A 25,756-nucleotide genomic window follows, 5' to 3' on the forward strand; every position below is an offset into this window, starting at 1 on the left:
TTAAGCAAACTCTGTGTTTCAGCATCTTTGCAGTTTTTTGGAACTAAGTACTACTTTGGTATGCAAGAAGCATACCATTCTTTTCAAAGACTTATTATATATATATATATATATGTTGAAGCAGTGCTACTCTTACTTGAGTACAATTTTTGGGTACTCTACCCCCTTCGGCTTGAACTGGGTCGGTCAAAGTTCGGTAAGGTAACGGTCGCTCTCGCTGCACGTGCCTTCCGTGAATAAACAATCACATTTAAAGGCAGCTGTTCCTCTCAGATTCCAGAAATTTCCTCCAAGCGGAGAGTCAGTCGGCACTTTGGAGCCAGACTGAGCGCGTGCAGCCTCAGTCACGAAGCCTCACATGCAGCAGGAGGAAAGCCAACTCCGTGTTCAGAGGAGGGGAAAGGGGACAGCGCCAGGAGTCACTCCAAAGTGAGAAAAAAGCTGCACGTGTTCCTGTTTCCCCTCTCAAACAGTTTATAAAACACGTAAATTATTGAACCTTATTTGCGCCACAACATCATTTTCACAGCTCTGCTGAGGGATTGCTGCGGCGTCAGTGTGACGGTGCTGCCCTCTGCAGGGCGGAAGTGGTAATGCAGGAGCATAACCTCCATTGAAATATCTGAACTGATTTAAAAAAAAAAAAAAAAAAAAGCTTTTTTAAACAGGACCAACGAGTACATCTCTAATGTGAAAACAAGCAGAAAACCGAGTGAGACAAAAATATCTCTGTTTGATTATAGATTCATACATGCATGTGATTTATTTGGCAGGCTAATACATTCTTCTGAATAAATATATATAAATCTGCAACTTCTTTATCGTTTTCCTCCATTCTTCCTATTAGCCTGCTATAAATAGAAGTCCATTTGGAGTCACAGCTGGTGCTGTTTCCTCCCATCTGCACTGTATAACAAATACAGTACACAGCATCAGTTAATGCACATTTATGCATGCACACACGCACACACTGAGGGCTATGCTTTAGCCTTGCCAGCTGAACCTCATTCTATGTGGCACGACTGCATTCAGTGATCCACGATTAACTCCAGAGATACTAGAAAGTCCATGTCTGACTCAGATAAGACAGAAAAACTGATTATTTACGTCTGCCTTCAGTAATACCAGGTATACAGGGAGTCTTTGCTCCAACGACTTACTGATAAATGTTTCTAACATTGAGAGCTGCACGGAGACACTTGAGACAGTTTTTGTGATTTAATTTCTGCAAAATTAATTTAAAAAATCCTTTGACAAAAGCACTTAAGGTCTCCTTTTCAAAGAATATCAACAAGTCACAAAGTTAGGATTGTAGAAGTTACTGGTTTAGGCAAGAGTGACATGCTGTTTTTTTATTTTATTACTTTATAGAAAAAATGGAATTAGCTAAATTTAGTATCGACAGGTCAACGTTTTTGAAAGACCAGAGATCTGAAAATTGTCACAAAACCCTCATCAGTGCATCTCTAACTGAAATCCCAACATACTGCTCCATTCTAATGCCTTAACAAAGACAAAGTGATAGAATGAGTGAGATCATGAGGGTGATAAAATGTTCAACAGCAGAATAATTGGATTAAAAAGCAACCCATCTTCCTTATTGTGTCTGACACTGACCACATCTCATAACCGGCCTTATGAGGCTTTTAGGTACCCAGTGTCAGATTTAATAAGCTGTGACAAAGTTGGAAAGGCCATAATCATGATGAAGGTTTCATTGAGGATAAAGCTTTCTGAACATGTGTAGAATTTCCAGTAACAGTCAGCAGGAAGATGAAGTCACTGTAGGAAAAAAAACCCACATTTCTCCACATAATCCATCCATACAAGTGTCCTTTCTCTGTTACAGGACATTAAACCCAGTTTTCACCCCAGTTCTCAAACTGTTTTGATCAACAGTTTCAAAACTCTACATTAAAATGCTTCATACTTTAAGACATTAATACAGAACAATTATATTAACATTGAGTAGTTAGTTGAAATATGCATGCAAAAACCTTCATGAAGGTATGCTGCAGGTTTGAGTTTTTATCACTACCAAGACAAAAGCATCATGTTTGTCATGTCATACTCCTGATTCTGTGATTCAAATCCACACAGGACAATGGCTGTAAGAGAGATGGATTGCAGACAAATGAGAAATAAATCATCAAACATATTCCTTGGACGTTATCAGCTCCGGAAACAGAGCGAACCAGTTCTTCTTTTGTTTTTACCGAACCACATCAATATTAAGGTTGTTAAAGTCAAGCTACCATAACTGACCTACTTTCCTGTTACATGCTTTTTTTTCAAATTACAACTTTTTCCTCACATGCAAAATGTGACCCCTGAAAATTGTTATCTAGTTGCCATAATGTTGACAACTGGTAGTTTCATGAAGGTTTTTACATACATCCTCCTGTGCTCGGTCTAAGTAACTGTAGCCCTACTGAGATGCCTTTGATTATTTCATCAAGGGTCAAGCACTCACAGTAATTTATACCAGTAGGTGAAACAAACAGTGTACTCTGTCTGTTTGCTCAAGTAGCAAGTGGATACAACTTACAGGCGCAAAATGGAAACACAGACACATTTTCACCACACATGGAATGTGAAGTTTGCATCCAAATGCTCTAAAACTATTTGGTAACACCGCAGTGGTCAGTCCATATCAAAACGCCTGATTCAAACCAGCAGTGTGTTGTTGTGACGTCCTACCTGTGTGACCTTCTCGGTGACGTTGTGAGTCCTGTCAATGAGCTTGCAGGGGGCTATGATGTCCATCTCTCCAGAGGGCAGGGCGATGAGGGGGTCCGGTTTGAAATCCACAAAGTTGAGGGTGATTTGGGGGATTTTGGATATCGTTCGGTACCGCATGAGGTCCGAGTCCGAAGTGGAGTTCAGTATGTTAGACTTGCTATTTACTGCGCCTGTAGAGAAGCACACCAGGTCAGAATTAAAGCTTCAGAAGGTAACGTTTATAAAAATGTATTTTTTCCTAGCGCTGTCAAAAAATTAAACAGATTGATTACTCCCTAGAGCAGTGATTAATGATGACTAATCACTAGATTAACTTTGGAAGACTGAAGTATAAAAATCCACGTTTTCAAGAAATGCCTAAGAAAATGTTTTTTTTTGTCTCAAACCAAATGTCTCAGTCTTCCAGGTTTTCATATGAGACAGAAAATGTGAAAAAAAATATCAAGCTCCTCTGGCTCCACCTAGTAGTCCTATTGCCATTTGCAGAAATACAATCAATCAGAGCCAGGAGGAACATCTTAGTAGTGTCAATCACACTTGTGTACATGCTGCTCACACCCTTAATCAATCAATCAATCAGCAGGTAACGTTGTTCATCTTCAACATTGCTGCTGTCTGCAGCTGAGCTAATGGTGTAGAAACAGTTGGAGTTCTTAATGGTGGAGTTCTTGGCAGGCTCCACTGTAGGGGAGGAGCTGTGGATGATTGGCTACAGCAGAGATCAAGTGGGAGGGGCCTGTAGGGTCTGTTTGTTCAAATTTTCAGGTTAAGCCCTTTCTCAAAACTCATGACTCCATACAGTAGGAAAGGGCAGTGCAACGTCGCACCACCGCTGTACTCACCAGTGCTGCTGCTGGCCAGCCGGACGCTGGCTCTCCGGTTCTTCCGGTCCCACTCAGGCCTCAGGGCCTCGATCTCATCCACGGAGGAGGCGCGCCGCATGCTGTGGAAGCTTTCCCGTGAGCGGCTGTGCGTCAGGGAGCAATTGGAGCACGAGGCGTCCGGGTTAAGGCTGAGGCGGTGGCGGGCCACGACGCAGGGAGTCGACTGGTTGAGGGGCCCGATCAAGTGGGCTACTTGGGGAGGCAGCCTAGGGAGGGGGATGGGGGTCTCTGAACATAGGAGGGTGCGGTGGTCCTCCTGGTGATCCTCTGGCCACTTCTGTAGAACCGACCTAGAATCAACCAAACAAGATTAAACATCAGACCTTATGCTTGCAGAAAGTGTACATAAAACATTTCTTCATGCCCCACATATGCGTTTCTACAATAATCCTGAGGACTGTACCTGCTTCCACTGAGCTGCTCCTGGTGGTCTGGGGGTAAGAGAGGCAGGGGTAGGAACTCGTCCAGACCAAGAGACTCGGGACTGTGGTCCGGATGCAGCGGCAGGGGCGTGGCTGTGGGGATGTGGCCGGCCTCCGCGTCGTCCAGCGATGCCTTGCTGTTGGACAGGGAGCGGAGCTGGGGGAAACGCAGCTTGAAGCCTCGTGGGCGACCTGGGCAGAGGGAGGATAAAGCTGGCTGACGACCTGCTGCGTGGCAAGTGGATTTAAAACCAGAGGTGGAGTTCATGCAGGAGAGAGGGAGGATTGGAGATGGATCACATGTGGGACGGCGACATTGATGGGATTGCCGTTTCAGTCAGAAATAATCTGAAAGATTATTTGGTGGACTCATAATACAAGCTCTGTGTTGCAAGCCAATAAACATCAATACTTAGAATTCAGAAGAATACAAGTCTAAATCTAATGTCTGCTTCATGTTCATAAATTGTGCATGAACATGAGCAGAGATGATGAAGATCATAAGACTCTAACCTACTGAATGTTAAAATCAAGCCTTGGTTGAAGTGATCCCGCACCAATGCGAACATATTCAGTGTTCGCTGATTATCAGGTGATTATACACCTGATAAGTCTCGTGTGACATATTGAGATTAAATTCACAAAATTGAAGGTATTTGGTTTTGAAGGACTTCATTATGGGCTATGAAAAGCCTCTTCTCCATTGTCAAGTCTCACTCTCGGTGGTTAAGGTCTGGTTGTGTACATGGCCAGGAACGCTTGTTACTTATTAGGAACACCTGGAGTTTGGTGACATCAGTCACTTTGCCTGAAATGTCTTGGTATAGTTGTTCATTGCAGGTTGCCTCGTCTAGTTGACATTATCTGAGCTCTTCTGCCACATGAGAACCTCAGAGTTTGACCATTTAATTATTAAATTGCACTTTGCTGTCTCACACTAAAACAGTCTCATCACAGATTGATTGAGATGTTGTTGTTTGAGAAGGAATACATGGGCCAATCAACGAATGTAGTTTGCTGCCAATCAAACAGCCTGCATTACTGGTCATGCTCCACCTTGTAGCACAGCTGAGGAGAACCTGTGCTGCATCTGGAAATAGAGATGAATCTGACCAGCTAATTAGCTGTAAACTATTGTTACATCAACTGTAACATATTACGACCTTTCAGTTCAAATGTTAATATCTCATTTTCCAATAGTTTTATAAATTTTGTGAATCATAAATCTCTGAAGAAGTGAGATTGTTTCTTTGAAAATATGGAAACTTATAGTTGTCTGCCAGAGCCAAGGAAAACATGGCTGTGTAAGTAAGGAAAGTGAAGGGTCAACTTGTCTGACCAAAACACTAAGCCTGAAAAACGTCCTATAGCAGCAGCTATAAGAACGGCAAAAGGGCACATTGTGAAAAGAAACGAGTGAATGGGAACCTTATAGAAAAAGACTGAAACTGTCTGAGGTTCCTGCTTTTTGTTCCTGGTCTAAAAGAACATAATGAGCACATGCATGAGAACGCTGACCTGTAACAAGCCAGGTGGGCAGGCGGTGGTTCAGCTCCCGTTTGTGGTCCTTCAGTGCGTCTTCAGTCATGACCTCGAAGTTCAGGATGAACATGATCACCACACCATCCTCGTTCTTCACCGGCACCACGTCCACCATGCACGATAAACACTGGCCTGCAGACACAGCGCCAACACACAGACCCATGGGGTTGGTCAACTCAATTTGACCAACCCTGTGGTCAAATTGACTATGGGGTTGATTTATCAAGAAATAGAACTTTTAGGTAATCCATGCATCTTAAATACCAACAAATTTGACTTGGAGAGACAACATTTCTGCTCACAATTACAAATATATATATATTTTTAACACATTTTTAAAAAATTGTCCCTATGACAAATAATCTGTCATAGTGCCAGCGCTTACAAAAATCAACCAATCACAGCTAGGAGGTGGGTCTTAGTGCTGTCAATCACTCTGGAATGCACTGCTCACAGTTTGGTGAAAGTTTTAACAAATATGTGAAAAACATATTTTTTTATATGTATATAATTTATATACTGCAGCTTTAAGAGTGGCTCTTCCTCTCAGACTCACAACACCAGGAGACAAGGCAGAGCCTCCAATCTGCTGGGAGAGCTGAAGCGGCTAGGTAAGCATAAAATTAAACTGAGGGTGGGAATAAGTGGCTGAGCTCAACACACAGCACAAAAAAGCTTAATTGGAAGTTAAACAATGTCTTTGTCTTATCTTTAAGATAAAAACCATGAAATCATCACAATGCACTTAAACAGACCAAACGATGATATAAAACTGAAAAAGTCACAACCAGGCAAAGTCAAACGTGGCCCAAGAACTCAACTCCATCAGAAAAAAAAAGAACTTGTTTCTCACTGTAATCCTCATCCTTGTTTCTGTTATCTCCCAACATCCCATCCCCCCCATACCCGTCCAGCCGCTTACCTGGACAGACAAACGCCACCACAGTAGTTATGGCAACGCTTCAAGCCAGTCCCGTACCAGCCAACACGGAACGCATCTACGGCAACCCTGCTTTGCCCGCCGTCCTGCATGCCACGCATCTCGCATCATCACCGCAGAGTGGGACGAAATCCGATTGGACAGGAGCTCTAATCCCAACGCAGTGGGGGGAAAAATATGAAATGCTGGGAAAACTAGAGGATTAAACCATCTGGCCTCCATCAGCAGCAGTTGTGCATGTCTGTCCGCATGCATCCATGCTTTAATAAACGTCTGGGCATCGGACAAAGCTGAAGCCCATTCATCATCCTGGATCATGTTCATTCATGCCCAGTTTTTGCAGCTGTGAAAATGCATTTGCAGACTTGTTTTAATCACTGGATGTGTTGCTGAGTCAGGCTGAGAGCTGCAGACACCTGACTGAGGAACATCCACACAGGCTGCTGTTGTTTCTTCATAAGAAGACATCAGCACATCTGGCAGTCCAGCTCTGTGGCAGTTAAACACACACTTGTTGACTTTGTCCCATAAGTTTGAAACTCGACTTCTGTTTCATCTGTCTTCTGTGTACTGTTTATTTTTCTTATGATTCTTTGTAACTGTTAATCATTGATTACAAAATTTTTGATTACACACAAATATGATCAATGAGCTGGCAGATATACAACACTGTGCAGAAATGTCTGGAAATGAGTAAAGCCACGCTGCTTCCTCCTTCATCCCTCTGAAACGCTTTAAAAAACTAAGAAAGTGTGAGATTAAGATACACTGACCTGTTTTACTGTAATATCCAATAAGTTAGAATATACATACTAATGACTCTGGATTAAAAGTTAATTTTGAAAACATTTAAGGAGGTCTTAAGCACACTTTTCATAAAAAAAGTGTTATTTTTAGTTAGTTATTTTTTATTGATCGTATATAATAGTCTAATTTTAATTGTCATGTTTTCAATAGCGGTACACGGAAAATCGTAATTAACATAAAAAGTCTTTGAAACATACACATGTGAGTAATTAATATTTTTATTGTGTTAAATTAAGGGATAAAGTTGGTGAAATAAATGGGCTTGTCAATGATATTTCAGTTTATTGAATGGATTTGTTTAAATGTAAGGAACGTGACTTCTAAAAAGGAGTAGTAAAACAAATGCATCTTTAAAGGCAGTTCAGTAATAAATAAAACTCTACAACAAACTAACTTCTAATTCATGCTCCCTTATATGTCTTCTTCTTCTGCAGGAGCATTGTCACAATTTTCAGCAGTAAAACAATAACTGGTGATTTTCTCACCAATTACACTACAGCTGATGTAACTGAAACTCACTTTAACAGGACTCCAATGGCAAAGCAAGTGGGTGAGAACTTGTGACTATTAGATACTAATTTGAATTAAAATCACTTCTTAGAGAAGGTTTGTAAGATTCATAAATAATGAATAAAAAGACTTAAATGCATTGGACAGACAATACATTAAGATCCTACACTCAAACTTTATATCAGTTTAATTGTTTCAGGATTTTGTATCTCTTTTTTTTTGCGATATTGCAACAATCAGAACACAGTTTTGATCATTCCTCCCACATTATAAACTGGATTAAAATAAAACTGAGCCAATAAAACAATATGGAAAAAATCTGAACATTTTTGAAAACTGTTCAAGTTTTCAAAAAAACAGCATTAGGTGCTGTTCAAGCACCTAATGTTTTTAGCGCTAGCTCGCACAAAAGTTAATTGTGTATATCTATGCCATGTGCCTACAGTTAAAGTCAACATAAAATATGAGTTGTGAATTACTTTAAAGCGGTATGATAAAATTGCGATGCAAAGCATTTTTCTGGGCAAAGCCGGACTTCTACCTATAGCTGCTTCTAACAAATTCAAACTACTCCAAATTGCCTGCTGCATCGTAAACACCTCTGAATATGCAAGCTCTGCATTCCCACCACACACCACAACCTGCTGTACCAGTCCTCCGACTGCCAAAACCAAAACCGGGGATCTACAAACATCCGCTTGAATTGGACAAAGACGGCAGGACGACTTTTGAGAACAACAGATGTGGTTTGTACAGAAGCACATGTAACATGTGCACACCGCAACACTACAATGCCAGGTCAAAGGTCAAGAAACAAGGATTTGAGTAGATTTAGAAGGAATAGGATAAGTTCTAAATATGGAGCATCCTTTCAGTTATGTTCTACTTGTGTGCGTGCATGTGCGTGTGCGTATGCGTGCGTGCGTGTGTGTGTGTATGTGGGGGTGGGCGTGTGTGTGCGTGGGTGTGTGTGTGTCGGTAATTCTCCAAATAAATACATTCATGCCAAGTTGCATTCATAAATGCATGCGCTCATACACAGATTGCATGCGCTCATACACAGATTTATCTGCTGTGTGTGTGTGCGTGTGTGTGTGCGTGTTCATGTGCCAGGATTTTGTGGAGTGGTGAAAAGCTGCGATTAAGCCCACATATTTTCTGACCTATTTGTTGCTGACCATCATGCCAGCGCTCCGCGGCGTGAAAGATTTCCTCCAAGTGCATCTGGAGTGACTGAGCTCCACCGAGGGGCGGAGGAGGAGAAAGCCATTTCGTTTAAAAGCCCTGCAGGGAGGTATTCCAATTCTGCATGTTCTAGTTGATAATCTGATTCAGCGTTACCGATTTACAAAGCTGGAGGAGATTATAGCAGCACACACAAAACGCAGAGAACACACAGAACAACAAGAACAACAAATGCTTTTATAGAAATAAACCCAGAAGTTTTTATAGAGGAGCTGAAAGTTCAGAATCTGGGAAAAGGTGAGAGAACGGTGAGGATTTGTTCCATCTGTAACAATGAATGTCCAACGTTTACAGCTCTGTAAGCTGATACATTGCTTCCTATTGTTTTTTTTTACCAATAGAAATCTAAAATATGGAGCACGCATGTTTTATTCAGCCCCGAGTCAATAATTGATGAAATGTTTGAACCAGGTTTCTGCCTGCAGAGACCAGAGATGTGAATCTTTCATTGTCTAAAGATTCAATTCGATTCCGATTTTTAAGACCACGATTCGACTCAGAAATGATTTTCAAATCAGAAACTGATTTTTCTATTCAAACGGTTTAGAGATTCTGTTTAAATTACATTACTGAGAAAAGGAAAAGTCAGTGTAAACAAAATGAACATTTATTTAAAACAAATTTCAGCATTTACATTTAAACAAATATAGGTTTGTGCAGAATGAGTTTAGCTTAGCTGCCTGGCTTTTTCAAATAATAATTCATAAAAAAAAAAAAATTAAGAAAACTGAAATCAATTTCTGAGTCGTTTGAATCCATTAATTAATGTCACAACTAGGAATTGAGTCTCTGTAGGATAGATTTTGTCTGCATACTAGAGATCAATATTTTTTACCCATTTGTCTTTTCAAATGAGCTCAGCTCAGATTGGCTGAAGAGGATTTATCATTTTCACATTTTACCAAAAATTCTCAATGGGATTCGTGTCTGGACTTTAACTAGACCATTAGAAGGCATGATTGTGCTTTTATCTGAACCACTCTGGTTAAGTTAATGGCTGTCATTTTTTTCCCCAAAGTTTTTCCTGAGTTTTACTGTATGACACTTATGTAAGTATGAAAGGTCATCAGTAAAATAGTTTATTTTAAACCAAATCAACCTGAGGGAGGAGAAACTTTGTGGAACTGAAAAAGAAATATGGACTCCTAAATTCAGTTTGTAAACACATGCATTCATAGATCAGAGTTTGACTATCTGCTTAAAATTATTTTCTGCTCGACTTAAATAATAACTAAAGGAAACTGGATGTTTTCTCCCGTTCTGCCACTCTGTCACCTCCTTCTCAAGCCGTGCAGTTACTCCATCTAGTGGACAACCGGCGCCTCTACACATTGTGCAACGAGGAGGTACTCAGTTTGTTAGAACATTTTCCTGAACATGTATTGAAGTATTATTTTTAATTGCCTGTTTATAATTATACATGTCAAAAACTCACATATTCATAAACAAAAGAAAACAGGCATTGAAAATGTTTCAGTATTATCTTTTATTAGGATAAAGAAAAAATATGTGCATGTATTTTCATAAAAATAGCAAATATGTGCGCATTTTATTCTTATTTTATTAAATCTAAAGTTTCTATATTTATATTTAAAGTTTGTACACTGTGATTGCTTGAAAACTAAAGTCAAATTCCATGTTTGCGCAGCAATCTTGGCCAATAAAGCTGATTTTGATACTTCATTTTAATGTAATGGAAAACCTTCAGCTTAACTTCCTGTGTGATTCTGTGTTTCTGTGTCTCGTTCACAGACAGCAGATGTTTCTTTTGGATTCAGAGAAAATGGTTTCCCAACATTGTTAAAATTCTCCAGCTCAGAATGAGAAGAAAACCCTCCAAACCAGATTTAGTGCATTATGTAATAAAGTGGGTAAAATGAAGACTGACATAAACAAGAGTTATCTCGGTTACTACAAAGGCAGAAGGAGCTTTTGTTTTGGGTCATTCGGTAATTTAACACTAACAGGCCTCAGACATGGAAGTTGCCTTGGAAAAGATGTTAACATTTCAACAGCTTGTAACTAACTACTTTGTTGGTTTTCGTGCAAGCTTTTATTCATTGTTACTTTTTGAACAACAGCTTACCAAAATAAACTGCTAATACTTTAATAAAGTTAGTAACAGGTTAAACATCTATGGTAATTCCTTTTTGTGAATTCCAGGGCAGAACTCCAACATGGCCACGCAGACCGGACCTGCTCCAGGTGCTGGGGTTATAAATGGCTTGTTAATGGGGGCCTGAGTCCCAACTGGGGGATCAGAGTGTGTGTCAGTGTGTGTGTGTGTGTCAATGCCTTTGGGGAAACAGCGTGCCTGGTGGGGTATTGCTATCAAGTGGAGCACCTGTCATGGTCAGCTCTCTACTGAGTTTAGCTCTAGAAATCATTAGGAAGACTTCAGAGACTTAATCTCCTTCAGTGTTTGGCACGGTGGGGTATATGGAAACAATTATTATTTGGTGACAAAGGGCAGCCTTGGCGAAGTCCAACTCTCACTGGAAACGAGCCCGACTTACTGCCGGCAATGCGGACCAGACTTTGACACCGGTCATACAGGGACCTGACAGCCCATATCAAAGGGCCCGGTACCCCATACTCCCGGAGAACTCTCCACAAGGCCCCCCTTGGGACACGGTCGAACACCTTCTCCAAGTCCACAAAACACATGTAGACTGGTTGGGCGAACTCCCATGCACCCTCCAGGTCCCTGCTGAGGGTGTAGAGCTGGTCCAGAGTTCCACGACCAGGACGAAAACCACACTGTTCTTCCTGAATCCGAGGTTCAACTATCCGCGGACCCTCCTCTCCAGGACCCCTGAATAGACCTTACCAGGGAGGCTTAAGAGTGTGACCCCTCTGTAATTGGAGCACACCCTCCAGTCCCCCTTTTTGAACAGGGGGACCACCACCCCAGTCTGCCAATCCAGGGGAACTGCCCCCTATGTCCATGCGATATTGCAGAGTCGCGTGAGCCAACACAACCCTACAACATCCAGAGCCTTAAGGAACTCCGGGTAGATCTCATCCACCCCCGGGGCCCTGCCACCGAGGAGCTTTTTGACCACCTCGGCGACCTCGTCCCCAGAGATTGGAGAGCCCAGCCCAGAGTCCCCAGGCTCAGCTTCCTCAACAGAAGGCATGTTGGTGGGATTGAGGAGGTCTTCGAAGTATTCCGCCCACCGGCCCACAACGTCCCGAGTTGAGGTCAGCAGCACATTATCCCCACTATAAACAGTGTTGGTGCTGCACTGCTTCCCCCTCCTGAGACGCCGGATGGTGGACCAGAATCGCCTCGAAGCCGTACGGAAGTCTTTCTCCATGGCCTCTCCAAACTCCTCCCACGCCTGTGTTTTTGCCTTTATTATTATTATTATTATTATTATTATTATTATTATTATTATAGGGATATTACTACTCTACATTTGAGTAGGACTCGAATGGATTACATAACAGTGACATATAGGCACACATGGTGTTATAATACAGTGTGAAATACAAAAGACACACACACAGATATAAAACATTTGAGCCAATAATGATATCAGTTGTCAGTACTGGCGATACCAGATATCACCAATACTATATTATCAATATATCGACCAATATTTTTGATAAAGTGCACATACGTTTTATAATTCTCTAACATGTAGAAGCAACGACACCATTGTTTCTGTGCTTCAATTAAACACCTCATAACTTTGTGCTGCATCAATGTCATGTGACCAACAAATACCCCGTGACTACCCGACCCCCCCACGCCACAAAACTTCACTTGCACAAACTACGGATTATGTTTCCAGCTGCAATAACCCTGTGTGTTTGGGGATGGTGTGTGATGTCAAAGTGGGAAACAGAGCAAGTGTCTTTATGTTACATCAGCTTTCAGTCACAGTGGAGCGTCAGACACTGGCTAAGGAGGAGAGGGATCGCATCGGATCCTCTGAACTGATGCCAGCAGCATAAAGACCATTTCCTCTCACTAACTTGTGAAATTGTGAAAAAATCAATTAAATATTCGGATGACGAAAGAGATTGTATTTGAATCACTCTATAATAGATTGCTTACGACAACTCATGCTGCAATCACTTAATGATACTATTAACACTTAATGATTCTCATCAGGATATGGTAAGCTCAAAGCAAACCACTAGATGGCAGAGAAAAACTACTTTGGAGGTCATCAGTGGTGGTGAACACAAGGAGCAAAACACACACACACGCAAACACACGCTTGTTGTATCAGCTTTACAAATATGTAGACATGGAATTAATCAGGCTACACTACACCGCCGTACGGAGCCTCATACAGGTGTGACGTTCTCAGAGGACCGGGCAGCGACCGGGATGACAGAATGGAAAAACAAATTGGTGTGTGATATGCCTGTGTGTGTGTGTGTGTGTTAATGTCAAGCAGCTTGATGCTGCGGTCCCTTCCCCTCCCTCCCTCTTCGGTCTCGGCCACCAGCTGTTCACCGATAAGTGATCCAACATCACTCCATCAACACTGACGACACACACCAATGCGCGGTTGCCTTCCTGTTGACCCCTTCCCATTTTCCTCCATGGTTCCACAATGTGAAGCAGTAGGGAGGGTGGAGGGGGGTAAACTAAACCAGATTCCCCACCTCGCCTCACCTGTAACGGAGATAAATCACCTGATGGAGAGCTCTCTCTGTCAAAGAGATGGCTGTACAGTACAATCCTGACACCTGCTCCAGTCACAAGTGTGTATTCCTGTCCCCATATTCTACACACAATGACTAATGCTGCCCTTTTTTGGCGGGAAATGAGAAATGGTGGTGATATAGTTGATCACATGATTGATTGTGGCTGAGGGGCAAGGATGGAGGTGGCTGGCATGTTGACAAAGTGGCAGACGGTTAGAGAATCCAATAAACGAGCCGTCCCTCACAGAGGGCCCTGTCCTGGCTGGAGAGACATGGAAGAGATGTGAAATGGCCCGTTCCTTCTGGCTTTCAGGCCTTAAAGAACATTAAAAGAGTACATCTTTAGTTGGAGTGCCCCATAAACTATTCATATCTTTAAAGTGTTTCCATTGTCCCTACAGACACAGATCCCTATAGATCTGGTCTGTAGGAATCTGTCCTGCTCCACGCTAGACCTTCTCTTACCTGCTGCAATGCTCTACTGTCACTGATTATTGTTTACAGATAGTCTATTGGTTAGAAAGCCAGGCAGGAAACGGGGGGTTAAGAAACAACTTGTGAACAGCTAAAATCTGCAAGTTCCTGAGATCCCTACAAGAATGACTATAGCTGCCTATTTTATCATTTAAAACACTAAATGTACCTTAATATGCATCAATACACAGAGTGAAAATTGTCTTGGCACTATCACAGAAGCTAACATCCATCTCCCCTATCTTCACTCTTTGAGTTAAATGGTAAATGGTCTGTACTTGTCGAGTGTTTTATCATTGGGGTCCTCAAATGTGGAGGACCCCAATGAACCTGAAAAATTCCGTCATTCTTGCGTACGTTCACACATTGATGCTACGTAAGCTACGTTGTAGCCACAGCTGTCCTGGGTCAGTCTGACATCCACCAACAGCACTAGACCCTTTGACCTCCACCTGCATGCAAGATGTGAAGTGACACAATGACTGACACAGACAACAACCTGCAACCGGTTAGACCAGTTGCCAGATGAACTCCTACCACTGTCGTCATCGTCACCCCCAGAGATTATTTGGCACAGCCAATCAGGGTGAAGGAAAACTAATGGTGTCCCTAGATTGGTTGCTTTGAAATGTCAATTAGCATTGAGGCTTTGTATTTTAGCTTCCCAAGCTGCATTTTTTTTTAAAGATAATTTTATTCACAAACTGTATATTGGCTTAAATACTTCAGCTAAATTCACCCAAGTTTATTTGGCTTGCAACTAAAGCAAGTTTGGCTTGTTTCAGTTTTGGCTAACAAAAATTAAATACATCTCAGTACTAGTCACTGAACTACTGAATCCTTGATTTTTGTGAATTGCTTCAACTATATGAGTGCTATGTTCACACCAAACAACTGTAAAGCAATCCCTAAATGTGCACTGGAGATACGAAAAAGGGCCCAAAGAATGACCACTTTACTTTTAGCAAAGGGTGGCTGCACAAAAGTATTGACTTAGAAGGATGTATTCATTCATCCCACATTCTTCAGATTCTTATTTGTAAAATAATTACAAAAATATGTTACAGCTGTAGCTGTAACAAGTCTTCTTTGCAAGGCACTCTACTACATAAATGATAGTGCTATTAAAAAATGAAGAGCCCAGACTGAGGGTTCTGCACTTGAGGGAGGTGAGGATATTACCTACTGCTGAAAAGCCTCCTACATTTTTCTTCAATCCATCTACCTTCTGGTGATGGCTGGAAATGAATGACTAAGCACAGATGTGTGACGGGTTTTAAATATTTCAACTGCAATCTGATAAACCGAAAAGAAGATAAAAGCAATAACTGACTTTCTCACCCAACCAGTATTGGTTCTCTAGGCAAGGCACACTATATCCAAACTCATGTTCTTTAATATTCACTTTATGAAGACATCAATAAAAACTGGCACATTAATGAAAAAAGATCGCTTTGGTCTGTCAGGGATCCGGTTTTCAGCTCCATATGAGTAGAAAAAAAAGGAAGAGAAGCGTTCTTCCATTTAGGACCACCATGTAATACACATTTCATTAATTCTCCCTCTATCCATCCTTGTCAGCTGATGAAGCTAGAGTATATGAGATATTGGACATATTTGATGCCTGCTCCCAGATTCACCTGTTGACACTGAAGCCCAATGAACACATCAGAGACGAGGATGAAGGACAAACACTCATGTAAGCAGTTGTGGCCAAACTTCAGCTATAGCAGAGTGAATCTTTTATTTAGGTGTTTCATCGCTAACTTTGAAAACATTTAGTAATATATAGCCTAAATTTATTTTTTGGATAAATTCTAGTGCTAATTTGCTTGGCTGTTTTTCAAACTTTCAGTTCATAAGTTATTGGTGAGCTTTCATCAATATCTGATGAAACACGGTTATTGATGAAACATGGTTATTCATCAATAACTGATGTGAACACATTTTGAACACATCAAAACGTGTTCAAGTTTTGATTATGGACTTTTAAAAATTCTTCAAGTAGCCATTTATATTCATGCTGTTACTTTGAAGAGGTTGAAGACTGTTTCCGTAGTATTTCAGTTTCCTCTCTTCACGTTTTCCACAAGGAATAACAGTTTTAAAAAAATCTGCAGTTTTAAATCTCCTCATGTTCTGAATGCTTTCAGACCAAAACCCTATCGCGGTCAATTAGGTAAAATTAGCAACAAAGCTAGGAATATTCATCAACTATAAAACTATAAAACAACAAAGTGACATTTCCAGAAGAGCAACCATAAATGTAGGTTTGCAATAAATGTGACCCTGTTGAGAGCGATGTACTATGCTGTAACATGTTGTAGGTGTATCAACATGGTTGAATTTAGTGTTTTAGAACATTAGCATTAGCTTTTCTTAAATACCATGTTGGTTAAGCACATTAGCTTAACCAACCAATGTTTTAGTGCAGCTAACTTTTAGCAAGCAGTGCCCACCATGCAATGGTGGCAAGCACCACTATTGCACCCTGCACCACCATTGCACAGTAGAACATGTGAAACATCTTCACATGTTTCTACTGTGAAGATCCATTGTGTGCTCTGGGGTTTATAAAGTTGAAATATATATGTATATGTAATGCTCATTAGAGACCACTCTAATGACCAATTTTTTTTACAGCTGCAAGCAACTAATCTTGCAACTTTTTCTTTTTGTTAATATACCCCACCCAATGGACAGGCCTGGGCTGTTCATCCAGGAGACATAATCACTGCAGTATTCCTGTCTGCATTCAGACTGCTAATGAAGGTCCAATATGTAAAGTCACTGCTTGTTGGTGTGAATGTAAGAATGTTCTTTGTTGAAAATAAATCCCTGTCACTTCGAAAAAAATAATAATAATTTTTCCTCAGTTACTTACCCACCTTGTCCACTATGCATGCCCATCACATGCTAGTTGTTTGTCCTTTTCTAGTTTTTCCAGTTTATTTTCTTTATACTGGTGATGTTTCTTTACATATTCACCTCCACAGTGTTGAGCTGGAAACAGGTAGAGTACCTTCTGTCTTTTTACCCTGGTCTCTCTGGGTATTAACAACATAATTACAGTGAAAATTCATGTGTGCTATGTGCTATATTTATGATTAGTGCCTTAGCGCTAGTGGAACTAATGTTTATGATTCGTGCTTTAGTGTTAGCACATTCAATTTTTAGCTAGCTGTGCCAAATGCAGGTTGTCTTTATGTTTTTGTTTTAGCAAATGGTAACATGTCAGTTTTAAAAAGAACATGCAAAAAATGTTACAGGCTACAACTCTCCTTGATTTTGATTTTTGAAATACTGTTTACAGTTTTAATACAAATGTCATACATTTGTACATTTGAGGATCGTTCGCAGAGATCATGTCTGACCAATCGTGGTAAAGAATAAAAGGAAGTGCCAAAGAAGTATTTCCCATAAACCTAGCATATCATTTAAGAATCTGTAAAGGTAGATACTGCTGAGAGTTGATTCTATACAGCAACAGGAAACCAGCTCGACTTGAAACATGGTGCGATTCAACCCCGTTGAACTCTTGACCCCGTGCTCTGCTTCCAGAGTTACACTCTTTAAGAGTAGACATTTGTGCCGTTCCACAACTATTGTCAGTTTCTGTCCTCCATATCAAAGTTCAATAAAGACTTTAACCTTCTATATAGGATCTTAATCACACCGACAGGTGAGAGAGATGTAGGAAGAATGAACAAGAGAGATATAGACTAAAGTCTCATTTCCTGTCCAAGACTGCACTTATTCAACACAATGATGATTCCCATTCTCTCTTCTCCCGGTCCGTCGGAAATTCCTGCTCCCGCCATTCAGACAGACGGATAGGAATATACAAGTTACTGGGACAGGAATGTAGATCAAGTATCTCTGAGGATTAACCCCAGCAGGGATCTCTGAATGTCGCAACAATCTCTCACAAATTGAGCTGAGGTAGTTTAAGCATCAGATGCAAAATTTTCAGATGGATAACCTATGATTAAACCACTCTGTATTTACAGAGAGACTTTGACTTTGTGTTGTTTTTTGTTTTAAATAATTTTTTGCTTTGTAAAAATGTTTCTGTGAAGCTCTAACTGTCACTGTTTAGTGTGACGATTAAATGCAATATTGGTTATTTTGTATTAACTGAACAGGAGTTACTAATTACAGACAAATACACTTTTAAAAGGTGGTAGGATTAAATTAAAACATGTACTTAATTGTACTTAATTAAAAGACCTAAGAAACCACAGGGATTAAAAGTATGACTCCCTGTGCTAAGTAAAAATACTGTTAACAGATTATTTAAAAAAAAAAAAAAATTGTATACCCTGATTGCATTGACAAAATTCTATTTCAGGTCCAGTAAAAATTATAATTTCAACAAAAAATAAATAACTGAGAGCCTGCACCTTAACATGTTCACATTTCCAAAACATGATTTGTCATATTTGTATATGTACATTTTAGAAATAATTACAGTATTTTTTTTTTGAGGGGAAATTTGAACCTATTTTGACCCTCATCTCCAGAACCACTGATAATTAAGCGAGGAGCTGTGCTGAAGTGTGCATCAGAGACAGAACACCAGTGGGACACAGGTGGTGGAAACAGGGCACTTGGAGGTCACTTCAAATGCTTTGCATAGATGAGTGGAGCACATTTGAAAGGGAAATTATGTGGATCTTCATGCCTTTCCTGCTTCTAGATCAAGATCAGAGCTCCGACTAAGCAGCTGGAAAACGTGACCTGGGTTATTTGTGTGCGATCCAAGAAACGCGGCGACTTTACAGTCGTGCTTGTCTGGTTAAATACGCACAGCGAAAGGGGGATATTTCAAACCGACTCATATACAGGATCTGTGTAAACAGCCCTTTTCATCTGGAGATGTATGTCTCAATTTTCTTTGTTGTTATTCCTTGGTGTGCACTTCTCCGCTGCTGTATTGCTCTCTCCATCTCTCCCGCTGCTCTCCGTCTCCAAATGTGTTTATGTAAGAGCTGAACACTCTCTCTCTGGGTCTCTACTCAGAAAGCTGCAAGAGAGGAAGTCTCTGTCTGCTCGGAAGAATAGGTGATACACTGCCTTTGCTAAAGTATTTTCTAAAACTAATTTTATCATGCCACAGCCACAAACTGATAAACACCAAGTGCTGCATCATTTCTAGAACAGGGTACTGGAGTAGCTTTGTTCCTTTAGCTTTTATTTATTCTTTTTGCAGAGTTTTCATTCTATTTTCTTTGTTGTTTTTGGATGCTGTGTGGCTGGACGTATGTTTGCTCTTCGTTTTTTACGTTTGTACAGTTGTTATGATGAGTAACCGTGGTGACAAGGTATTGTTTTTCCACCTGGCAGCAGCTGATGCCATCTCTTCCATCGATCATGACGGGCAAGGATCATATCCCGAAAATCTCTGCTTTCTAACCATTACAGAGATTTAAAGAGGAGCGGCAAAAGCAGATAGGGTGAATTAGCAGTGCTATACAATGATTGATGTGACTGTGGAATATTGCTTCTGCTGCCCCGATATACTCAGATGAAGCGGTGGGCACTGCTAACCACAAAGATAGCTGCGCTAACCCTCAAACAATACTCACAAACATTAGTTCCGCTAATGCTAAAGTGCTACACCAACATGGTATTTAGCAAAAGCTAATGCTAAAGCTCTAACTTCAATTTCAATTATATCTGCCCTTGAAAGACTACCTTAAACAAGCAATTTAATTTTAAAGTAATAATTGTATTTATGTTTATATCTTTTTCTCTACTGTCCGTATTTTATTTTATTCATGTATGTTTTGTGTATGAAATAAAGATATTGGGGGGGAAAGACAGAACGAACATGAGGAGAGGAAACTGCAGTCTTCACCCGCTACAAAATGAGACGCTCAATGTAAACATTCAGCTACTTGAAGAATTCTTAACAGCCAACACAGATGTTGAAATTTATTTACTTAACGTTTGCAAGCCAAGTAAATTAATGCTGTAGAATTTATCTGGAAAAATCAATTTCGGGTAAGCTAAACATTTTCAAAGTAAACTGACCTGCTAAGGGTGAAACCTGGCTAACCTGCTAGCGTGATAGCAGGTTAGCCGAAGTGTACCCACCACTGGGCGTTATAAACTATTTCTCTCTCCTTCAAAATAATTCATAATTGTTTTATCAGTACAAAGTCTAAACATTTTGTGTTATTTTACAACTTTTGGCATGTGAAGGCAACCAGCTTCTGATGTTAGCCGTTAGCTAGAAGCACACAAATGGCCAAATGTAAACAGCCATGTGTGTGTATTCTATACAACATTCTTTACTTTGAAGCTAAAACATGTTGGTATTAATTATAAGGATTTATATACTTATACTTACGCTGTCTCTTGTGTCCATGGCACTCCTGAATCTGAAGAAGCTTTTCCTGGTTAAATAAAACTGAGAAAACATAATGGCCTACTTTATCACTGACATCTGCAAAATATGTCAATATTTCTAACCATGTTTCATGACAAATGAAAACTGGGATGAAAAAAGGAGCAACTTGGCTAATACAGTGGGAAAAATAAGTATTTGATGCAGGCAATTATTCAGGTTCTCACACTTGCAAAGAATGAAGAGGTCTGTGATTTTCATCAAAGCTACACTGCAACTGTGTTACAGAATCTATAAACAAATAATAAAACCCAAGTCACATTGTATGATTTCGAAATGATTAAAGTTTAAAGAAGTCCTCCTGCCCTCCACTTATCACATATATTAATTGAACCTGTTTGAACTCGTTAATCCAGTTTGAAAATATGTCAACTGGGACAGTGAAGCAAAAAACAGGAAACAAAGACGTGTTTTTTTTACAGTAACAGCTCAGTGGAGCTCGTGGTCGGGGAGCTACAAGTGGAGCGTTCAGCGCCGTGTGAGACACTTCATCGCTCACAGTCACCAGTCGTCAGTTTATAAGCTCTGTGAGAGAAACCAGAGTGTAAAACAGAGCTGGAGGATCGTCTGTTGCAGCTGTTACCTTCTGCAGACAAACACACTGACTGTGTGTGTGTTTGGCACACATCAACACACACGCACACACACACACACATTGTGTTGTATAGAATAATTGTCTCATCTAAAAATATAGAAAATTAGATGGTTAAATGGAACATATTCTTACATTCTCATATATATTCCAGTACTATGTTATGTCTGTATCAATAACCAGTAAGAAAATTCATCACACATGGAATTATGAACATGTTGCATCATATGCTGTAATTAAAAGGGATAGTTCATTCAAATTCAGTAAAAAAAATATTCTAAGGGAAATTAAATATTTGTTGAAGAGGGATTCTGTGGAGCAGTTAGTAGTAGTCAATATTTTACCTGCAAATGACAGAGTGGTTTCACAAAAGGGAGTTTGCAGAGAAAGAGAATTTGGATAGCACAAAGCTATTGGATACTCAGGTAGGAATTAATGGTAGGGTGGAAAGAAACTGAAAAAACTCAAACTGTTTTTTTCTATCCAAAACTATTGGGCAGGGCCGTGCAGAGACCACTAAAGGGGCAGGTGCTCAAAAAAAAAGGGCACATCTAACCGTATTTTAGGACAGAATATTAACAAAGCCTCTCAGCTTTCAAAGTTTAATAAACAATGATAAATTACAAAATTGTGAGATATACAATCAAAACTAAGGAGAATATCTACAAAGAGCATGCTTTGTAGAAATCAATTACTAATAAAATATCTTACATATGCATAGTTATGCATATGTAAGATATTTTATTAGTAATTTCTTTCTGCAGGTCTATTTTGTTATAGGAACGTATTACAATATTCAAACCTGCAATTTAGCAAGATATGTAAATCAGAGCTGGACCACCAGACATATTTTGTCTTTACATAATTACACTATTAAAAATATAAACAAGGGCACAATGCAACCTTTTAGTGGACTGTAATCTATAAAAGAGCTGCCTGTTTGCTGCAGTGGAGATGATGGTGGTCCATTCAGGAAAGCAGAGCTGCATCAAACTTTAACGTGGAACTGCAGAAAAAAACAAAAGCAAATATTTAATTGTTAATGTATGTCACCATGAGAAGAGCCTACTGAGTTTTGCTTAAAAAACTTTTTTAAACATTTAAATCACATTCGTCTCATGGAGTGAATTTTTTTTTTCAAAACAAACTTATTTGTGGATGTCAGAAATCTTTTCTTAATATTCTAAGGTTTTGTTTGTGACTCAAAGTTTTGCGTGTGATTCTCACATGAGTCGTGGGCAGGGCCTAAAATCACAATAAAAGATTTCTGATGTGTGCAAATAAAAGTTTATGTTTGGCAAATAACTTTTTATGTTCACAAGACAAAAATTTGTTATTTAATTAAAAAGTTTTTTAAACAAAACGATTTGTTTTTTAAAAAAAGAAATCATTACAATTGCAAAAGTTTTGATTACAATTTTATTTTACTTAACTGAGGTTAGTTTTTTTTTCCCCCCATTGAATAATTGGGAAAAAAATGAACTTCATACTCTGCGAACCAGACCCTAAACTTACTTAAAGTCTGGGTTGAGTTTTTTCCCCTTCATTAATGTCACTTTTATTACATTCAGGGTGAGTTATTTTTAATTCTAAATGAATATCCTTGTTGGACTTTTATTTAAGTGTTATTCTCCTTCAGTATACATTTACCTAACGCCAGAATAAATGAAATGTACGTTATGTAGCAAAGGAAATTAAAAGATCGGACATATATCCATTATGGAGATGATCGGTTTTGGACGGGCGATGTGCCCTTATTTCATAATAAGTACTAAAGAATGACCGCTATCATTAACGGGACAGGGAAGAAGCTTTTAGTTATCTTGCTTTGCTAGCAAAATCGTTAGCTAGCAGCTAGTTTATAGCACAACAACAACAACCTAATGTCTGTATGATAAAAATACTGGAGCGATAGATAAGAACAGATAAGAACAACCGCAACTCCCAGCTGAAGCAGAAACGATACTTTAACGTTTTCCGTCATCTGACAAGCAGCAAGTCTACTCCACTTTATTCACCAAAAACATTTTTATTTTTAATTCACCAAAAACTGTTCTGTAATCTGGAACGTTCGCTACGTTGAGCTCCAGTTAGCCGCCTCATCTCACTGCGCGAGAGGCAACTGCGTCATGCGKCACGGGCAAAAGGTCAAAGGTAACAAGGTGACCAGAAGGCTTATTATGTTGTACAAAAATATATAATAATAATAATAATAATAATAATAATAATAATAATAATAATAATAATTTTAGTACATGTTATGTGTCACAAGACGGCTTAGAAAATAATAATAATACAAAAAATAAATAAATAAATAAAAATTGGTTTATTATTGTTTTTCTTGTCAACATTTCGGTCCAAATCAGCAGTGACACAGGTATTCCTTATAGGAAATGGAACTGAAGCACTCTTCTCATTAATATTTTACTCTAAGTTGATCGTAGTGTTTAAACACAATTTATTATTAATCAATGAATTTTTTTCCATTGAGTAGGAACAATGTTACGTGTCAATTTTCATGGTTTCAATACAATTTTGGTTACAAAATTTAAAAACTTAAGTTTCCTTCTAGAAATTTGAATACAAAATATTAACCTTCAATAGGCTTAATGGAATCAGGTCTAATTTTCTCAAAGTTCAATAGGATTAGCTTCCAGTTTCAGGAGCGTGTTTTAGAACCACTTCACTGCTTTTGTGGCATCTGGATTAACTAGGAACAGCTTTGTCTCAAAATGTAACATTTTTACCACTCAAAATGAGTAGCAAGCACCATCAAGGCAGGTTTTATATTAAATAAAAAAATTAAAAAAATAATAATTTAATTTAAAATAGTTTTAAATTTTGATGCTATTATTCCATTAGTGTTTAAAGTTAAGTAGGGACCAAACTGAATTTTATTCATTTCAAGTTTTTTTTTTTATTAATCAACATCCATCGAGTCAAATTCTACAAAAAAATGTTAAAGTCAAAGTGTGAGTTGGCAATTTAAAGATAAAATAAGCCAATTTAAAATTAATATGCAAGCCACAACATTTACAGAGAATTAGAGTTTTATCCTTTAGGAAATAGAAAAAGGGAAAAGTTTGGAAAAATCAGCTATTTTCCCCACACTTATCCAGACCTGGAAATTCACAAAAGTCAATAGTTCTCAAAAACTGTCAAGAAACTCTCTTAGCTGATTTTCAGAACTAAAAATGAAAGAAATTTGATTCAGGCAAACTATATGTGAGGATTTCTGGACTGAAAGTAAACATCTACTGCCAGTTTCTATTAGTCAGTTTTCCTAAAAACAGAAATAAAATAGTATTTTAAAAAATCCCCCAAACTAAAACAAAACAAAACATTTTTTATTTCAGTCCATTAAATGCATCAAATCTGAAAACTCTCACTTTTATGGTCTTTAAGAGAATTAGCATACAGCAGGTTGTTTTGTTGGAGTTTATTAAAAGTTGAAGGTTGTGGGCATGGAGAAATGAGAAAATAATATAATCCATTTATTTTCTAAGAAAAAAAACTATCCCTTCTTTTAAAGTACTGCATCCTGTTTACATTTATTGTTAATGTTTGAGCCATTAAATTGTGAAATGCATTTACTGACATTAGTTATACTAAAGTTTGAAAAAAAAGATCCAAACTGGAAACTGATATCTAGCATGAAAGTTTTTATTTTTTTTTATTTTATTTATTTATTTTTTCTGGTTCAAGGTGCAAGACTTACCCTTAGAAACAGCTTTGCATTATGGGAAATAACTGATGCAAAGCTACTTAATGCTTTACATTAGGTCTCTCCTTCCTCCTGAGCTTCTCCCGCTGCATCTGTGCTCATGTTGTGGTTCACGTCACCTTTCTGTTCTCAGAGCTTCTAAACAACACATGCATGTGTGATTTCATGTGTGTAGCTTAGAGATCTAGTGATGATCATAAGAGAGATCCAGAACTACAGAGCTTGTGCATTTTGGGAGTCAGCAGGGGAGTGACTGTGTGTGTTAATAAGTGTGAGAGAGAGAGAGAGAGCGTGAATGGGAGCGGAGGTGAATTAGCTTCTGAATGACAATGTGTGTGTTGGGGTGAGATGAAAGGAGTGCCGGCTGCAGAGTGGCAGGCAGGAGGCTTAACGCTGCGTTCAGTGAGGGGTGAGAGAGAGAGAGAGAGCGTGAATGGGAGCGGAGGTGAATTAGCTTCTGAATGACAATGTGTGTGTTGGGGTGAGATGAAAGGAGTGCCGGCTGCAGAGTGGCAGGCAGGAGGCTTAACGCTGCGTTCAGTGAGGGAGAAACTGGGGTAGAGGAGCAGAGAGAGAGAGGAAGTCTGCTGGGAGGGGTCTCAGTTTCATCACAACATGCTAGACAGACATCACTATACTCCAGTCTCAATACTCAAATACCACAGCAATCTAATACGGGTAATAGAAGCTGAATTATTTAGCAGGACTTTACGCTTCCACTCTGGTCATCTGTGTGTGTGTGTGTGTGTGTGTGTGTGTGTGTGTGTGTGTGTGTGTGTGTGTGTGTGTGTGTG

The 25,756-nt window shown here is 39.4% G+C and overlaps 1 protein-coding gene across 2 annotated transcripts in view; it reads right to left on the reverse strand.

The window, feature by feature from the left end:
* kcnh2b (potassium voltage-gated channel, subfamily H (eag-related), member 2b) overlaps nucleotides 1-25,756 on the reverse strand; it is a 221,619-nt gene that overhangs the window by 111,624 nt on the left and 84,239 nt on the right. For both annotated transcript variants that reach the window (XM_017301923.1, XM_008438461.2), the window contains 4 exons: nucleotides 5,567-5,722; nucleotides 4,030-4,240; nucleotides 3,585-3,916; nucleotides 2,701-2,912 (listed from right to left, as the gene is read on the reverse strand). In XM_017301923.1, the coding sequence (XP_017157412.1) occupies nucleotides 2,701-2,912; nucleotides 3,585-3,916; nucleotides 4,030-4,240; nucleotides 5,567-5,722 (911 nt within the window). The remainder of the gene's footprint in view (nucleotides 1-2,700; nucleotides 2,913-3,584; nucleotides 3,917-4,029; nucleotides 4,241-5,566; nucleotides 5,723-25,756) is intronic.

Source organism: Poecilia reticulata, linkage group LG20, assembly GCF_000633615.1.
Source record: "Poecilia reticulata strain Guanapo linkage group LG20, Guppy_female_1.0+MT, whole genome shotgun sequence".
Lineage (NCBI taxonomy): Eukaryota > Metazoa > Chordata > Actinopteri > Cyprinodontiformes > Poeciliidae > Poecilia > Poecilia reticulata.